Source organism: Salvia splendens, chromosome 17 (assembly GCF_004379255.2).
Source record: "Salvia splendens isolate huo1 chromosome 17, SspV2, whole genome shotgun sequence".
In the NCBI taxonomy this organism is placed as follows: Eukaryota; Viridiplantae; Streptophyta; class Magnoliopsida; order Lamiales; family Lamiaceae; genus Salvia; species Salvia splendens.
Window position 1 is genome coordinate 13,649,166 of NC_056048.1, and position 16,622 is coordinate 13,665,787.

General features: G+C 40.7%; 2 protein-coding genes across 4 annotated transcripts; one reads left to right on the forward strand and one right to left on the reverse strand.

The window, feature by feature from the left end:
- The first annotated feature begins 7,802 nt into the window (after window positions 1-7,802).
- LOC121774334 (zinc finger CCCH domain-containing protein 7-like) lies at window positions 7,803-9,554 on the forward strand. The gene is made up of 6 exons (XM_042171226.1): window positions 7,803-7,812; window positions 7,937-8,027; window positions 8,194-8,464; window positions 8,545-8,587; window positions 8,661-8,764; window positions 9,138-9,554. The coding sequence occupies exons 1-6, from the start codon at window positions 7,803-7,805 to the stop codon at window positions 9,552-9,554; spliced, it is 936 nt and encodes a 311-aa protein (XP_042027160.1).
- Window positions 9,555-9,845: 291 nt separating this feature from the next.
- LOC121774885 lies at window positions 9,846-16,120 on the reverse strand. Of its 3 annotated transcripts, none has more exons than XM_042171791.1 (3): window positions 16,022-16,120; window positions 10,191-10,610; window positions 9,846-10,112 (listed from the first exon to the last, which is right to left on the reverse strand). In XM_042171791.1, the coding sequence occupies exons 2-3, from the start codon at window positions 10,490-10,492 to the stop codon at window positions 10,025-10,027; spliced, it is 390 nt and encodes a 129-aa protein (XP_042027725.1). In that variant the 5' UTR covers window positions 10,493-10,610; window positions 16,022-16,120; the 3' UTR covers window positions 9,846-10,024. The 3 variants fall into 3 exon arrangements, with proteins under 3 accessions (XP_042027725.1, XP_042027726.1, XP_042027723.1); XM_042171792.1 differs by having other exon boundaries at window positions 10,191-10,590; window positions 16,022-16,098; XM_042171789.1 differs by lacking the exon at window positions 16,022-16,120 and having other exon boundaries at window positions 10,191-10,819.
- Window positions 16,121-16,622: the final 502 nt, after the last annotated feature.

Genomic DNA, 16,622 nt, shown 5'->3' on the forward strand with positions numbered 1-16,622 from the left:
CTCTCTCTAAGCTCCAAGAGTTGACAATGACCGATGTTCTATGGTGTGATCGTGATATACAAAGTAGTTTTGTGAGAATGGAGGAATGGGAAAATGATAAATATGAAATGAAATTAGGCATTGCTAAGGATAGTGTTGATAATCTAACTGTCCATTGGAAGAAGACATTGCCAAATTTGAGAGATGATCTCAGGGAGCTAGTGGAATTGAAGAAAGAGAATGGGGTTTTCGAAACTTGTGATTTGGTGGATGTGTCTCTGTTCCATCTTGTGAAAGAAGACCTGAATTTTTGTGAAAGAGGAATTGGAAATTCCAAGAGCTCTTCTATTCATTTTGATGTTGATGTGAATGAATCTTTTGATGTTAATCCTGCGAGGTTAGTTGACAAGGAGGAGACTTATTATGCCAACTTTAGTGCAAGTTTGGCAGTAAAGATTATGTTGATTTTAGCCTTCAATAGCAACAATTACCTTTCATTGAAGTGGTTACCTGTTTTATCTACAAAGCTCACAGTGAAGATGAAGCTCATGGATGTTCCAGTTGATAGTTGTAAGGTCTCGAAAATTGGTGGCATGACTAGAGGTGCTCACCTGCATACTCAACATAATGAAGTGATTGGTGGTAAGCTGGGGAAACAATTTGATCTTGATGTGGAGAGTACAGCGATGTGGCAACAGAGAACCATTGTTCATTTTGGGCTGAGATTTGGTGTTGATGCAAGGGCTGTGGAGAGGCTAGATCATAGAAAGGAAACTGAACTTCTAGCAAATGCTAGACGAAATGCCCCATCGAGGGAGTTGATTGCCATTTTGAGTGTGATAAGGAATTTGAAGGGGTTTTTAGTTAGATTTCCTAAGCCAAAGGTGAAGATGAAGCTTACGATGTTTGCTAGTAGAGTCGGCTAAGAAGAAGAGACCACTGACTTGGGGAAGGCGTATAAGGAGGTCTCTGAAGAGGTTTCGACTGCTTTGGATAAGAGTGGCACTGAACCATCACAATGGGGTTCACTATCAAGGGTTGGGTGGATACCGAGACCTCTAGTTCATGATCGTTGGGAGAATGAATGAAAATAAAGACAACTATCTTTTTGCTTTGCTGCTCTTCCAGCAAGAGTCTTCCATTCCCATTCTCGAGGCTGCTAGTCATGAGACCGTGGCTGTTGGGAAGAGCACTGGCAGCAGCAGCGTGATGAAGAAGCCGTGTCAGCTTAGTGACATTGATTGGTTGGTGTCGATTTGGTTTCCCAAGCCAACTGTAAAGATGAAACATGAGAGGCTTGGTTCGCGGATTCCTTGCGGACAAGGAATCTTATGGGGGATGGAATGTTACGATCATAATTTGAGAAGAGAGGGTATGCCACGTCAGCGAATATTAAGGACACGTGGAGCAGCTACTATCCAACTACCAAAAGAGAGAAATAGGAGAGGGAATAGAAAGAGCAACTGGCTATAAGTAGGAGGAGAGAATAACAACTCGAGGCATGAAAATTGTGTGAGCTTGCGAGCTGTGGTCATCGTGAGAATCCGGTGATCCGGTGATTCTCCGTTGAATGTATCGTGTTCATTTTATCCTTCTTCCTTGAGTGATTGTAGTCCTCGTCATTATATCTTTCGTTTCCAATTACATTGTAGTTCCATTTATGTGTAGTACTCTGTTTCAACTATCATCAATGAAGTTCCTATTCTGTCTTGCTATCGATTTGTGTATTTGATTTTGGGTTAAGTTGCATCAAATCATGGAGGTGGTGATCGATTGGAGTTCGTCTTGTGGTTATTACTCTGATAATAGAAAAAGGATGCAACATGCTTTCACCTATGTACTCATGTCACGTTTTCACAACAACGGGAAAGTGGTTTGGGGTTCCTCCCGTCCCGACACATTCCTGAACGGTTAGTCGCACCGTTAGTTTCCCGCTGGCCGTCGCGATGGTGGGGGTTTAAACCGGCCGCCGCCTGATGACAATGAATTGGAGGCTCGATTCTCGGATGAACCGCAGCATGATGAGTCGATGAACAACAAACTGGATCGCTTACTGGAGATATTTGACAAATTGGATGTATGGCGTGAGGAAACAGATTGCAGGTTTGAGAACCTGGACCCGAATTGTGTGCTGGAGAGAACCCCTCTGTCGTAGGGTTAGACATCTCTTGAAGCCTAGCAAGAGCATAAGCGCTAGAAATTTCTCCCGAAGCTCCTTGAAGTGGAGATCGCGGGTAGCGTCGGCTTGATCACGCTGCCTATCCAGATCCTCTCGCCGGCGATCAGCATCTGTCAGTTTGGCCGTCAGATCAGCCATTGCCTTCGCTAACATCTCCTCCATCCGACGCGCGTCGCCAGAATGCGTGTCAACCGTTGCGGAAGCCGGATCGTGAAGGATGATACCACTTGGTACGAAGTCAGGGCCGCCGGTGATAGGAACGGCGACCGAGAGAGTACCTATGCGTAGTGCACTATGAGAGGAAGAGGGGGAACATATATTTTGCATTAATTCATAACAATGAAGCCTTACAAAATGGGAAAGGCAGCTTATATACGCTGCATGCACACAAATGACAACATCACAACAATCTAACTAACTATATTCTCTCACGCTCCGCGCACATGGCTGATTTGCTCCTCTATTCTCTTGTGTTGCATGCACCCATGCACCACATTATTTAAGTCTCCATCCTTCGCGCTTATTCCTATTGCATATCACGTATCAGAGAGCTCATAGTAGGGCTCCGGAGACTAATAGAGGGATTATTGATAGATATCGTGATGTAATTCCTGAGAGTTTTGAGCTGTAGAAAGAGGGATGATGGCAGGATATGGGATAGTGGACTTCGTGATTGGGGTTCTGAATTGGACAGAAGGAGGGAATATGATGAGAGGGGGTGGGATAGTGGCATGTATGAGCGAAATCGTGACTTGTACAGGGAGCGTGATTTTGATGAGAGGAGATGGAAGGATACTGGTATGAATGATCGGAGTCGTGACTTGTATAGGGAGCGTGATTATGATGAGAGGAGGTGGAAGGATACTGGTATGAATGATCGGAACCGTGACTTGTATATGGAGCATGATTATGATGAGGGGAGATGGAAGGATACTAGTATGAATGATCATGGAGCGTGATTATGATGAGGGGAGATGGAAGGATACTAGTATGAATGATCGAAGTCGTGACTTGTACAGGGAGCGTGATTATGATGAGAGGAGATTGGATACTGGTATGAATGACTGGAGTCGTGACTTGTACAGGGAACATAGTTTTGATGAGAGGAGATGGGATAGTGGTATGAACAATCTGGGAGACAAGGTGTATATTCAGATGGATGATGATGAGATGAGACGGGAACATAGCAGGTCTGCTGGAGTTTTGTCTCGACTGGGAAACAGGCAACTAGAACTTCCTCAGAATGATCTAAGGTTTGGTAGGGGTTTTGTCTCGACTTGGAAACAAGCAACCATAATATTCTGAGGATGATCAGATTTCGGGTGGAGTTGGGGAACAGGAAACCAGAATTTGCCGACGACAATCCGAGTTTGGGTAGATTTAGTGGTAGGTTAGGGGCTGGGGTTTGTAATGTTAGTAATGGGGAGTTGACTTGGCCTGATAAGAAGAAGAGATTGCAGAAAAAGAATACATTACTTAGGACTCAACAAGGAAAAGTTCGCAGCAGGCACATTGGAGGTTTTAAATCTCAACACTTAGCAAACGACTCCAGTAGAGGTAGTTTCAAGGTCAAGGAAAAAGGATCTGCGAAGATGCAGACAAGAATGGAAGTTAACAGAGAGAGGGAGCAGAGTCCTATGGAGCTTTCTATATCATTTAAGTCAAATGCTATTCATCATCCAACTACTGAATTAAGTGTAAGGTCAAATTCAGTGGAAGAAAGAAGAGGGTGTGATGTGTCTGCTTTGCCTGCCGCCAAACAGGATATTGTTTCAGATTTCCAATTTGATCCGCAGGAAGCTTCACAAGAACATATTGATATAGGAGCAACAAAGAACCCTTTGCTTGGAGCTGATCCACAGATGGAAAGAGATAATCATGCCATCGAAGTTGATGCTTGTCAACCCTTGGTTCCTAAAATGAAAAGGAAAAGGAGCAATATGAACAAAAGACATGGGCTGGAGCGGAGAAGGAACACTTTGAACACAAGACCTGCTTCGTCATATGTGGTCCATGATGTAATGACTAAGTGTTCTGGAGGATTGGTAACTACTACTGAGGATCCGCACCAGTTGAGAGCTGATGGGGTCACACAGGACAACTTTTCACCTCAAGAGAAAGCTGGTTGTGGAGACAGTCTGGTCTTCAATCAGGATTTCAAACAAACATGTACAAGATAAAGCTTTTATATGTGATGCAGATAGGGGTGCAAATAAGCCAATATACTAAATATGGTAGAGATATGGAAGATGAAGTTAGCTAACATCCTAATATGGGTGAGGCAATGCAAATTAAAGGGGATGCTATCATCTCTGATGTCAGATTTAAAGATGCTAACTCAAAGGACTTTCTCCCAAACCATGCTGATACGCCCCAAGTTATCTTAGATGCAAAGCATTTCAGAAGTTTAGCTTTTACAGATTGTCCAAATGTTGCTTTTGACATTCCTGCATACTTTCGGCGAATAATAAGGAGACTTTACCTGAATTTGAAGCATCTTTTCCAGATAATATGGGAACTGTTCCCCCACATAATGTTTACTCTATTGAAGTATCTCCCGAGATGATAAGTGGCAGAGAAACTTGTGTATCCATTGATAATTCATCCTCCAAGGTGATAAGTGACAGTGAAACTTGTGTACCTGTTGCGAACTCATCCAAGGTTACCAGGAAGAGGGAACATAGAGGTGATCAGATAGGTGTTTCTAGTACGAAGACCAATGTGAATGTCGAAACAGTTAGATTCACTGATGGTGGAATCACGAGCTGTTTGCCTTGCAATGGATGGTGACTTTGTTGGTGAGAAAGACAGATGCAAGGAGGTTAATTGCTTACAAGAAGGCCCATCTGAAGTACAAAATTCAGACCTAGAGGTTCGTGTTACTGCAAATGGCTCACCCCAAGGCTCCCAGAAGAAGCAGAAACTTTCCAGCCCAAGATCGTGTATTTAATCTCTTTCTGAAGATTATACAATTGCAGATGGGTTCAGTGATCCGCTAATTCTTGAGCAGCATCCCACCAGGCCATCTGAATTGGGAGCTGAGCCAAGTGGGAATACTTCATCAGCACCCACAACCATCTCACCATGTCGAACCCCAGATGCACGAGGTGAAGACTTAAATGCTGCAAATCGGGAAGAGATTCTGGTAGATGGATACAGATTACTAGGGATTGATGATCTGGCTTTAATTACTAGTGGCATATCGTGTTCTTACAGAAATGGTCCCAGTGCTTCTGATTCTGGAGATGAATCGTTAGCATCTAGCTTTGACATGCGATCTTGCATGTCTTCTCCTGAAGGGCTGCAAGTTTACTCGGATTCATGCATTTCCAGAAACACTGCCTGCCTATCAGATACTGAAATGATTTGTCGGAGTGACAAAATATCCAACAAAAAGAATGTGTTTGCTGATCCAAGTACCAATTCTCTTGGGAGCTGTGAACAAATCACAAACTAATCCTGTCGCTCCACAATCTCTACTTCAGAATACCAGTCAAGTTGTCAAGAAACGTTATCCAGTACATGGTAAACTTACTTGGAGTAAGGACCAGGTTCCTTATGCCGTTACTAAAGTTTTTCCTGTGCAGCATCCTTCAAGTTTTAGTAATACGAAAAAATTGTATCCTTCTCATGCTACAAAATCAAGGACGTGGTGTCGAACTGTTGACTCCACTGCTTCAGTAAAGTAAAACCTCCTGTTCCTCAGAGTAATGCAACAAAGGCAGCCGGACCTATACAGAGCTCATACATACGGAAAGGAAATAGTCTATTGAGGAAAGATTCCCAATCAAATGACGCTTCACATGGATTCCCTGGTTCAAGCTGCTCAGTTTATCAGCCAAGTCCTTGCACCAATACTATAAAGAATGACCTGGAATCTGAGTACAAGACTTGGTGATGCTGATTCATTAACTCTGAAAAGAACAGTGAAGGTAAAGACTTCTGAAATGACAAAAGCAATGACCCAAAATCGTAATCGGAACTCATTAAGTTGCAGTACTTGCAACTTGGAGGAGCCTTTGCCCGTCAGTAATCCTCACAGCAATGATTTTCCATCTAAAAATTTAGATGTCATGGAGGAGAGGATAAAGTATTCTCCGGGCCCTGAATGTGGAACTGATTCTGTCGTTGTCTCAGATAGCCCAAGTACAGCCGTAGAAGGGAATCCTGGGAAGAAGGTTATCTATGTCATGAGGAGATCTTATCAGTTGGTTGCGACTTCTAATTCTGATGATATGTCTATATTAGGGGTGGATAGTACACAATCACGATTATCTGGTGGTTACTACAAAAGTAGGGAAAACCAGCTTTTAAGAGCGTCACAAGAAAATCATGTCAAAAGAGGGAATGAAGATGCTACTGAGTCTGGACTGGTGCCTCACTCAATTATTCCTAAAATTCCTACTAGGAGGCAATCTGGTCTTGCCAAGACTAGCAGATCATCAAAATTTTCATTTGTGTGGAAATTACATGATACACAGTCTTCAGAAAAGCATAAGAATTCATTGAGACCTCGGAAAGTCTGGCCGCATTTGTTTTCTACTAAAAAAGCTGGTTATTGGAGAAGTTTTATACAGGGTATAAACCTGTCTCATTCTAACATCAGGTATGTGTTTATGTCTTGCATCTCTCTTGTTCACTGCTGCAACTGCAATGCCTTTTCTCTTCTTTCTGAGCTGGTTGGACTTAACTAATGATGCATTTGTTGCATGTCTCTCTGTGTCTTTGTCTGAGTTGTGTAGCCAAAAGCTGCTGGTGTCAAGAAAGAGAGGTGCAATTTACACTAAATCAAGTCATGGATATTCTCTTAGTTTAAAGTGGTCAAAGTCAATTGAAAGGAGCTCGAGGAAAGCCAATGAGGTTTGTTGAGCTCAAGTACTCATTGATATACAGCTTCAATTATGCAAGTGAGCATGTTATACATGCTTTATTAATAGGAAGCTACAAGAGCTGTTGCTGCTGCTGAGAAGAGGAAAAAGGAAGAAAAGGGTGCTGTTCACATTGCTTCAAAGAGCAGAAATCATGTTTCTCGTAAGTGGGTTCTTAATGTAGCTGCGTCCAGGTACGCCGCTCTGCAATCCTGGTGTTTGGTGTGGCATTTCAAATGTGAAGTATGTTGAAAATATATGCCTATAGATAAGCAAAGATATAGTATACAATATGTAAAATACTTGTTAATTATTGTGAATGTTAGCTATATATACAGCATCAATTTAAAACTCCCTCGGTGTATATAACACTGCATTTTTGGATCAAATAAACAGGTGAACGAATATTTCGTATTGGTTCAGATCGCTACAAAATGGATCCAACAAGGAGGACTCTTCAGAGGATCACAGGTGGCTTTATAAGCCTGCTCATTAGTTTCTGTGTCATTTGTGTTGGCCAATTTGTCATTTACCTTATTATTGTGTAGAATACTCAGCCTTCCTTTTTTTCTATTTTCGCAAATATATTTGCTGTTATGTCATGAAAATATTTGTGTGTTTGATTTTTTATAAATGGAGTTCTGTTCCTCTGTGTTCAGTGTCGATTTCATCCTGATTTATAGGCATGATATGTCTGAGTTCTCTTGCATTTGCATGCCAAATTTACAGTAACTTGAAGTGACTACTCTGATCTGCCTCTGGAGATTTATATATCTATGGTTTTTGGTTCTTATGTCATTGAATATGAGAGCTAATTTTGTTTGCGTGTCACAATAATAAGATCATCTCTGTTGTCATTACCTGTTGAAATCTAATTATCTGATCTCGTCTAATCATGCATATCCAACAGACAAAGAATCATCGTCATCAGTTGCTCCTCAATCTAAAAAGAATGTTAAGAGATCTTATATTCCCAAGAGATTATTGATTGGCAATGAAGAATAAGTTCTCTTGCATGACTCTGCTTCTGTAATCTTGCGCGATTTATTGAAGAATTCCTTAATAAATGAAACAAAACTTTTACTAGCAATGGAGATTCAATTACAGAGACAGACTTTGAGTTTGAGCATATTTTGGTGGTCTTTTGATACCTTGCATTTTATTTATATATGTTCGAATTGGAAATGGTAACCAGCTGATTAGAGATCCAAAGATACGTGTTCGTGTCCTTGCAAGCGTGAAAGTTCGCTGGAGTTTGCTAACTGCTCGGTTGCGATTGGCCAGAAAGAGTAAATATTGCCAGTTCTTCACTAGATTTGGAAAGTGCAACAAGGATGATGGCAAGTGTCTATGCATCCATGATCCCTCTAAAGTAGTAGTCTGTACAAAATTCCTGGCTGGTTCATGCACCAATGTCAACTGCATATCGACCCACAAGGTAATAAGTGATTTTTGTCGTATGACTCTCAGTGTATGGTATCACTGTATATTTATGCAATGACACTATTTGTGATGTAGGTTATCCCTGAGAGGATGCAAGGTTGCTCATATTTTCTGAAAGGTGCTGAGTGCTGCATATTTTGGTCCTGTCAGATTAAGACCAACAGCCTAGTATCTCATTCTTGTTTTTACAGGTTTGTGCTCCAATGACAATTGTCCTTATAGACATGTGCATGTCAATCCTGATTCAAGTGTTTGTGAAAATTTCCTCAGAGGCTATTGTGCGGATGGCAATGAGGTATTTGTTCGTCTTGGCTTTGGCTTCTTCACTCTCAAGTTTTGAATGATATAATTATATTAGGTTTTGCTAATCTACAAAAGGCGTTTTCTTTTCACCAAACATAGGAATGGCAACCTTAGCTTATTTCATCAGTTTCCGATATAGTTTTTCTGCTATCCGTTTTGTCTCCTAAACATCCTTTTCCAGAAGATATCCTCTGTGTTAATTGAATCATTAGATTAGATGAGTTGTCGAACTATTTTTGAAGAATCTATGTACCTGTTATAAAGCCCCTCACCCCATATGCTGCACGCTGATCCTGAAGCTAGAGTGCTGGATTTTGAAACATTCCTCTGTTCACGCGCTAGTTATTATGTCTCTGAACTTGCAGTGCCAGAAGAAACACACCTATACCTGTCCTGCTTTTGAAGCAACCGGAGTGTCTCCTCAAGCATCGCTACACCATCCAAAAACGAAGACAGAAAAGAAACCAAGGATTGAGCACAAAGTTGGCTACTTTGATGGTGGACTTATTGGAGTTGATGACTGGAGCTCAGCATCAGCCGCAGCACCATCGGTAGAGAAGCTCTCCACGAGAGGTAAGGTTGACATAGTTGTGTATGAAGGACAATTCCCGGATTATATTAGTTTAGAAGTCGCGATGATGAAACGGTTCAAGGATGTGATGAAATTCCGCCAGATGCACAGAAAGATCATAGTGTCGTATAGATATAGCGTGTCATACATATATATATTCGTCTCCAGCCATTGGCAGCCGGAGATGAACATCATAGATGTAGAGGTATAGGCAATGTTTATGATCTATACTTTTAGGTTTTACTGTATTATCTAGGCGCAGTTTGAAGGTATAGTTATAAGATTTTGTAAAAACAAATTATAAAATGAAATTTGAAATTAGTTAAATCTGTTTGTTTTGTTTGCAGTTTTTATGTTTTACAGTTTCTTTGTTACATATTAATGAAGAGAGGGTAAACCAAAATTTACTCAGCTCTCTATGTGGTATCTTTTATGAAAATATGAGTAGTAGAATTGTATTTTTTCTGTGCCGAAAAGAAACTCAGCACAAACAAAACGTATATTAAGGACATAGCAATCAAATTTTCTTTTTCACTCAATAGTTAATTTCAAATTCAAAGAGAGTCATATTCTTATCATAATTGAGTTTGCTCTTGATCATTGAGACACATAATTATTCATTCTCTGATTTAAACAACACGAAAATAAGTCTGTACATATATAGTTCCCAGCAGCAGGCTTTCACTCAATTCTCATCATCTTCTCTTTCCCTTTCTTCTCCAGTGGTTGTTCCTCCGCATCTCTCTTAGACCTTGCTTTGAAACCAAACCTGCATACAAAAAACAAGCATCTCCAATCAATTACAAAATAAATTCAAAATACTACAATGAACAAGGGCCTTACTTACATATGCATATCTGAAAAGGGACGCACTCTCAGGACACCATTCATCTGCACAGTAGCAATGTAATCCCCGTCCTTGCCTTGCACAACTTCGACCTTGGCATATCGAACACCACTAGTCGTATAATTAACCATATGACGAAGGCATACGTAGAAGACCCAACTAGTGCTTGTGGTATGAGTGTTGCCGACATAGAAAGCTTCAATCACATCCGTATCCGGAAGCTCCACCTCCACGTTTCCCACCTTCTTTGAGGACAGATTGTAGACCAACCAGCTAGATGACATGTCAGTTATGGCTGCCATGAAAGATTTGTAGTAGGAATCTTCCACCAGTTCATACTGCACTCTGAACGAAACTTCCGTGAACGGCCTAAAGTAAACAGATGACTTTGTTCTTCAATCTGCATTGAATTGAATTTCTCTTGATCGAGAAAGTTTAGAAAGAAAGCGAGTGACTTGTTAGTTATAGTACTCCTATTACTTATGCTTTCATAAGATATTAAATTTCAATTTACCGGATGATGAAATAAAACAGGACTGGAGTGAAATGTGGGGATATGCAGACACGAAGAAAGAGAAATCAAAATAAAAAAATAGACAGAATCCAACAATGTTGGGAAATAAACACAGGCAATCACGAATATGAAAGAGAATGAACACAAGAAGTTGTTTACCCAGTTCGATACAATGTGTATCTACGTCTGGGGGCGATGCCAAGCCAGAGATTTCACTATATAATTTCAGGATGATTTAACAATGAGGGAGCACCTCTATTTATAAGTAACTAGAGAGCCCTAATTCTAGTCAAACTAGGAAACATATTCCATAAGGAAATATCTTTTAAGGAATAAATCTATCACAAGGAAATATACTTCAAGGAAACAAATCCTAAACATGGTAGGAGATATTTTAGGCTCCATAATTAACAATCTCCCACTTGGAGACTAACAACTCCTAAACAACCATTTCCTCGTGATCTCATCCCTTCATCCGCTTAGCATCGCCTAACCTTCTCTTCAAGTTCCAAGGCCAATTGAAGCTATGCATAGCTTCAATTTCTCTAAGGTCACCACCTTAGTAAACATGTCTGCAGGATTCTCACTTCCAAGTATCTTCACAAGTTGCAGGATTTTCATCTCCACTAGGTGTCGGATGTAATGATACTTCAACTCCACATGCTTTGTCCTAGAATGAAACGCTGGATTCTTCGCCAAGAAAATAACACTCTGACTATCACTGTAGAGTATGCTACCCTTGTTCTCCTTCCCAAGTTCATCTAATAAACTCTGCAACAACACCTTGCTTGCCTCTGTCGCAGCTACATATTCAGCCTCCGTAGTAGACAAAGCAACAGTCTTCTGCAACTTAGAAGTCCATGAAATAGCAGTACCACCATAAGTAAATACATACCCGGTTGTGCTTCTTCTCCCATCAAGATCATTGGACGCCAAGTCTGCATCCACATAACCTGCCAGCTCGACATTCTTGCCATTGAAACATAAGACACTTTCTGTAGTACCTCTCAAGTATCGAAGGATCCATTTAACTGCTTCCCAATGTTGCTTGCCCGGATCACCCATGAACCGGCTCACTACTCCCACTGCTTGTGCAATATCAGGCCTCGTACACACCATTGCATACATAATACTGCCAATTGCTTAAGCATAAGGAATTTTCTTCATTTCAGCACGTTCTTCTTTTGTACTCGGCGATTCCTTCTTCGACAGCTTAAAGTGACTGCCCAAAGGCACACTTACTGGCTTCGAATTATCCATGTTGAATCTTTCCAAAACCTTACCAATGTAAGCAGCTTGCGAAAGATACAATTTTCCTGCCGCCTTGTCACGCTCGATTCTCATGCCCAAAATTTGATTAGCCTCTCCAAGATCTTTCATGGAGAATCGTTCAGACAATTGCCTTTTCAACTTATCCATCTCCTTTTGATCACCTCCTGCGATCAACATATCATCAACATATAATAACAGAATAAGATAGCTCTTGTCAAACCTCTTGTAGTAACAACAATGGTCAGCGTAGCATCTTTTATAGCCAATCTCCATCATGAATCCATCAAACTTCTTGTACCACTGCTTTGGAGCTTGCTTTAAACCATACAAGCTCTTCTTCAACTTGCATGCAAGGTTTTCCATTCCTTTTACTATGAATCCTTCAGGCTGTGTCATGTACAACTCATCCTCCAAATCACCATGAAGGAATGCCGTCTTTACATCCATCTGATGTAACAATAGATTTTCTGCAACTACCATACTCAACACTAAACGAATAGTAGTTAGTTTCACAACAGGAGTGAACACATCTGTATAATCAATACCGTATCGTTGCTCAAATCCCTTGACAACCAGCCTAGCTTTTTAGCGCTTGCTACCATCAGCTTCACCTTTGATTCGATAGACCCACTTGCAATGCAATGCCTTTTTCCCTTTAGGAAGTTCCACAAGCTCCCATGTGCCATTTAGGAGAAGAGAGGCAAACTCGTCATCCATGGCAATTTTTCACCTTCGTTTATCAGGGCCTTCTCCTGCCTCTGCATAACACTCGGGCTCACCACCATCAGTAAGTAACAAATAGAAATTAGAGGGCGAGTACCTATCATGTGCACGTCGCTCTCTAGTCGATTTAGGCAGCGGAATAGTCGGTGGTGGAGTGCTTGGTTCTTCTTCAAGCACCTCTTCAGCATTCTGACTCTCCTTGCTCCCATTTCCTGAAAGCGTCAAACGCATCGGATTTACTCTTCAGAAAATAAACCCATAGCTTTCGAGTAGAGTCGTCGATGAAAGTCATATAATATTCAGAGCCTCCTAGGGACTTCACAGGTGCTGGTCCCCATAGATCAGTGTGGACCATCTCCAACTTCTGTGTCTTCAATTTTCTGCCTCCTCTTGAGAAACTCACCCTTTTCTGTTTCCCAAACACGCAATCCTCGCACAGGCCAACTTCAACAGTTTTCAAGCCAGGCAGTAAACCTCTTGAGCACATTATTTTCATCCATTTCTCGCTCATGTGGCCAAGACGACAGTGCCACAAATCTGCATTATTTGCCTCACTTGCAATATCAATGCAATCTTTGGAGTTAGTTGTGGTATACAACGTACCCTCCTTCTTACCTCGAGCTACTATCATAGCTCCCTTGGTAATCTTCCAATTGTTGCAGCCAAACGTCACGGTGTACCCTTCTGCATCAAGCTGCCCAATCGAAATCAAACTTCTCTGCAATCCAGGAATGTGTCTGACTCCATTCATTTTTATTACGGATCCATTGGACGTCACTACCTTCACGTTTCCCTTTCCCACGATATCTAAGGGCTCGTCATCAGCCAGATGTACCTTCCCAAAATCGCCAGAAACGTAGTCTTCCATTATCTCCACATTGCTGCAGGAGTGAAACGACGCCCCAGAATCCAATACCCACGATTCCATCGGACTACTGACGCTCAAGACCAACGCCTCGCCATCGTCATCAGACATGGTAGCGTTTGCTGTCTTCTTGTCCTTCTGATCCTTATTCTTATACTTCTTCGGTGCCTCACATTGATTTCTAAAATGCCCAAACTCATCACAATTCCAGCATTTAACTTTATCCAAATCCTTCTTGGATTGACTCCTTCCTCTGGAATTTGATCTTCCACGATTTTACTTTCCCTTCGATCTGCCTCTCTGTTCTGTATTCAGTGCTGATCCCGAAGTAGAAGATCCTGATTCTCTCCGGCGAACTTCCTCACCAATCATCAGATCTCTTACTCTGTCAACTGTTAGTTTTGTCTCTGCAGCAGTAACTGCTGTCACTGTGCCAGCCCAACTCTCAGGTAGAGACGATAGCAAAATCAGGGAACGAATTTCATCATCGAATTTTATATTAACCGAGTTCAGTTGCGAAGTAATCATGTTGAACTCGTTGAGATGTTGTTGCACCAGCTTTCCCTCTTGCATTCTAAAATTAAATAATCGTCTAATCAGATGTACCTTGTTTGTCGTTGATGGTTTCTGATACATGCCCTCCAAGATCTTTATCATCTCCTTTGTCGACTTTGCTGCAGTCGTGTGATAAGCCACATCCTTGGACAACGATAGCCTAATCGCGCTCATCGCTTTTCTGTCCAGCAGCTCCCACTCCTCATGTTCCATCTTTTCGGGTTTGGTGTTTAAAGGCTTCCAGAGATCTTTACCGTACAGGTAATCCTCAATCTGCATCTTCCAAAATCCGAAATCAGATCCATCGAACTTCTCTACAGCAATTTTCTCGTCGATCCCCATCGTGATTTCTGCCTCTTAAACCCTAGGCTCTGATACCAGTTGTTGGGAAATAAGCACATGCAATCACGAATATGAAAGAGAATGAACACAAGAAGTTGTTTACCCAGTTCGATACAATGTGTATCTACGTCTGGGGGCGATGCCAAGCCAGGGATTTCACTATATAATTTCAGGATGATTTAACAATGAGGGAGCACCTCTATTTATAAGTAACTAGAGAGCCCTAATTCTAGTCAAACTAGGAAACATATTCCATAAGGAAATATCTTTTAAGGAATAAATCTATCACAAGGAAATATACTTCAATGAAACAAATCCTAAACATGGTAGGAGATATTTTAGGCTCCATAATTAACAAACAACACACTAATATAAGTAAATTAACTAGAGATCTGAAACATTCAACAACTACGCAACGACTTAAACTCCACGGATATACAGTAGAGATAAAGAGACAGCAGTCAAGAAAGGAGCAATGGAGGTGAGACAGAGAAAATTAAAAAGATGTTTTTTTTTCTTCTTTTGACTGGTTTTCGTGTGTTTTGCAGAGATGAAGAAGATAATATGATACGGCCAGCCGAACGGCGACAAGTGGTAGCAAATGATGGCTGTGTAAAGCAGATGCAGAACGAGATGGTGAGTAAGTGGAAGAGAATGAGACGAAAAACAATTCGAGAAACTGAAATATCCCAACCCAGAAAATATTCATGGCAAAAAATGAATTCCGTTTTGTCATGCTCCTCTAGTGTTGTTAGGGTCGAGGGTCACACCAGGTCGATAAGGTGAAAATTCGGGTCGCGGGGTCGACGAGTCGACTGGATCGAGAGACCCACTAATCTAGGCTAATTTTTTTGCTTTTTAATATTAAATCAAATAAATATATTACTCTAATGTTTATAATATATCAAATAATATAAATGTAGACGTAATTCATGTGAATAGAGATAAAGTTAGAACAATACCTTGATTAAACAAAGGAAGGAATAGATGAAGGGTGGCTCTGTATATTTGTTTAGGAATGAAGAGGATGAATTTAGGGTTTGAAAAGCTTGATGTGGTTCATGCATATATATATAGATATAATTGAGCTTGAGAAACAAAGGAGAAGTAGAAAAAACGTGTGTTGAGATTTTTGAAAATTAGAATAAAATTGTGAGAGATCTGAGGAAAAAACGTATGTTGACTGCTGAGATTAGAGAGGAGAAAAACGTGTGCTACTGCTGAGATTAGAGAAAATCATAACAAGAGTGTGAAAGATTTGAGAAAATCTAGGTAAGTTTTACTTTTATACTTATTTTTATTTTAGTAAAAACAAATCAGCATTAAAAAGGAAAAGATTCAGAGAATAAAGGTTTAGGAATTACCTGTATCGCGACCCGGCGGCGACCCCGTACCTCGATCAACCCACCCATGTTGGGGCGATGACGGTCTCGACCCGGGCGACCCGAGCGCCATTTTGACAACACTGTGCTTCTCCAAAAAAAATTTGCAAATTTATTATATATATCTAAACATTGAAAACTATAGGAAAATATGTTTAATATTAAAAAGAAGAATCACCTTGGATTGATTTGAGTTGAAAGAGTGTGTAAGTGGAGGGGGTTAAAATGGCCGACAGTCACAGATGGTAGATTAAGCTTCTCAAATGGCTCCCTACAAGGTCACTTGGAAAGAGTTGTGATCAATGTCGAACCATTTTTAAAGACCGAACTAGAGACCAAATTAGAGCCATTAGATCTAGGTTTTTCATGAGATGCTGCTGTGTATAAAAATTTCGGTCTTCATTACAAGACCATTTTACTTAATTGTATTAGGTTTATTACTTCATTCTGTAGGTAATACCTTGAAACTACATCATGTTTTTACTTGCTTCTAGTAGGTTTTGAAATGATTCAACATATGCTTCATTCGAATTCATTGACCTGAGTTTTTACTTTATTCACTTTAAAAAATGCAATTTATTCATGTGGATTTATTACTTTATTCAGAAACGTCATTACTTCATTGGATAAGTTTTTTACTTAATTCCAGTAGGACTTCAAATGCTTCTACACATACTTCATTCAAATAATTTATCACATCATTCATGCGTTTATTACACAAAATCAGCGTTGTGGCGGTAGTGATAGACATTGTAGAGAGAAAGAACGGTACGTGACGG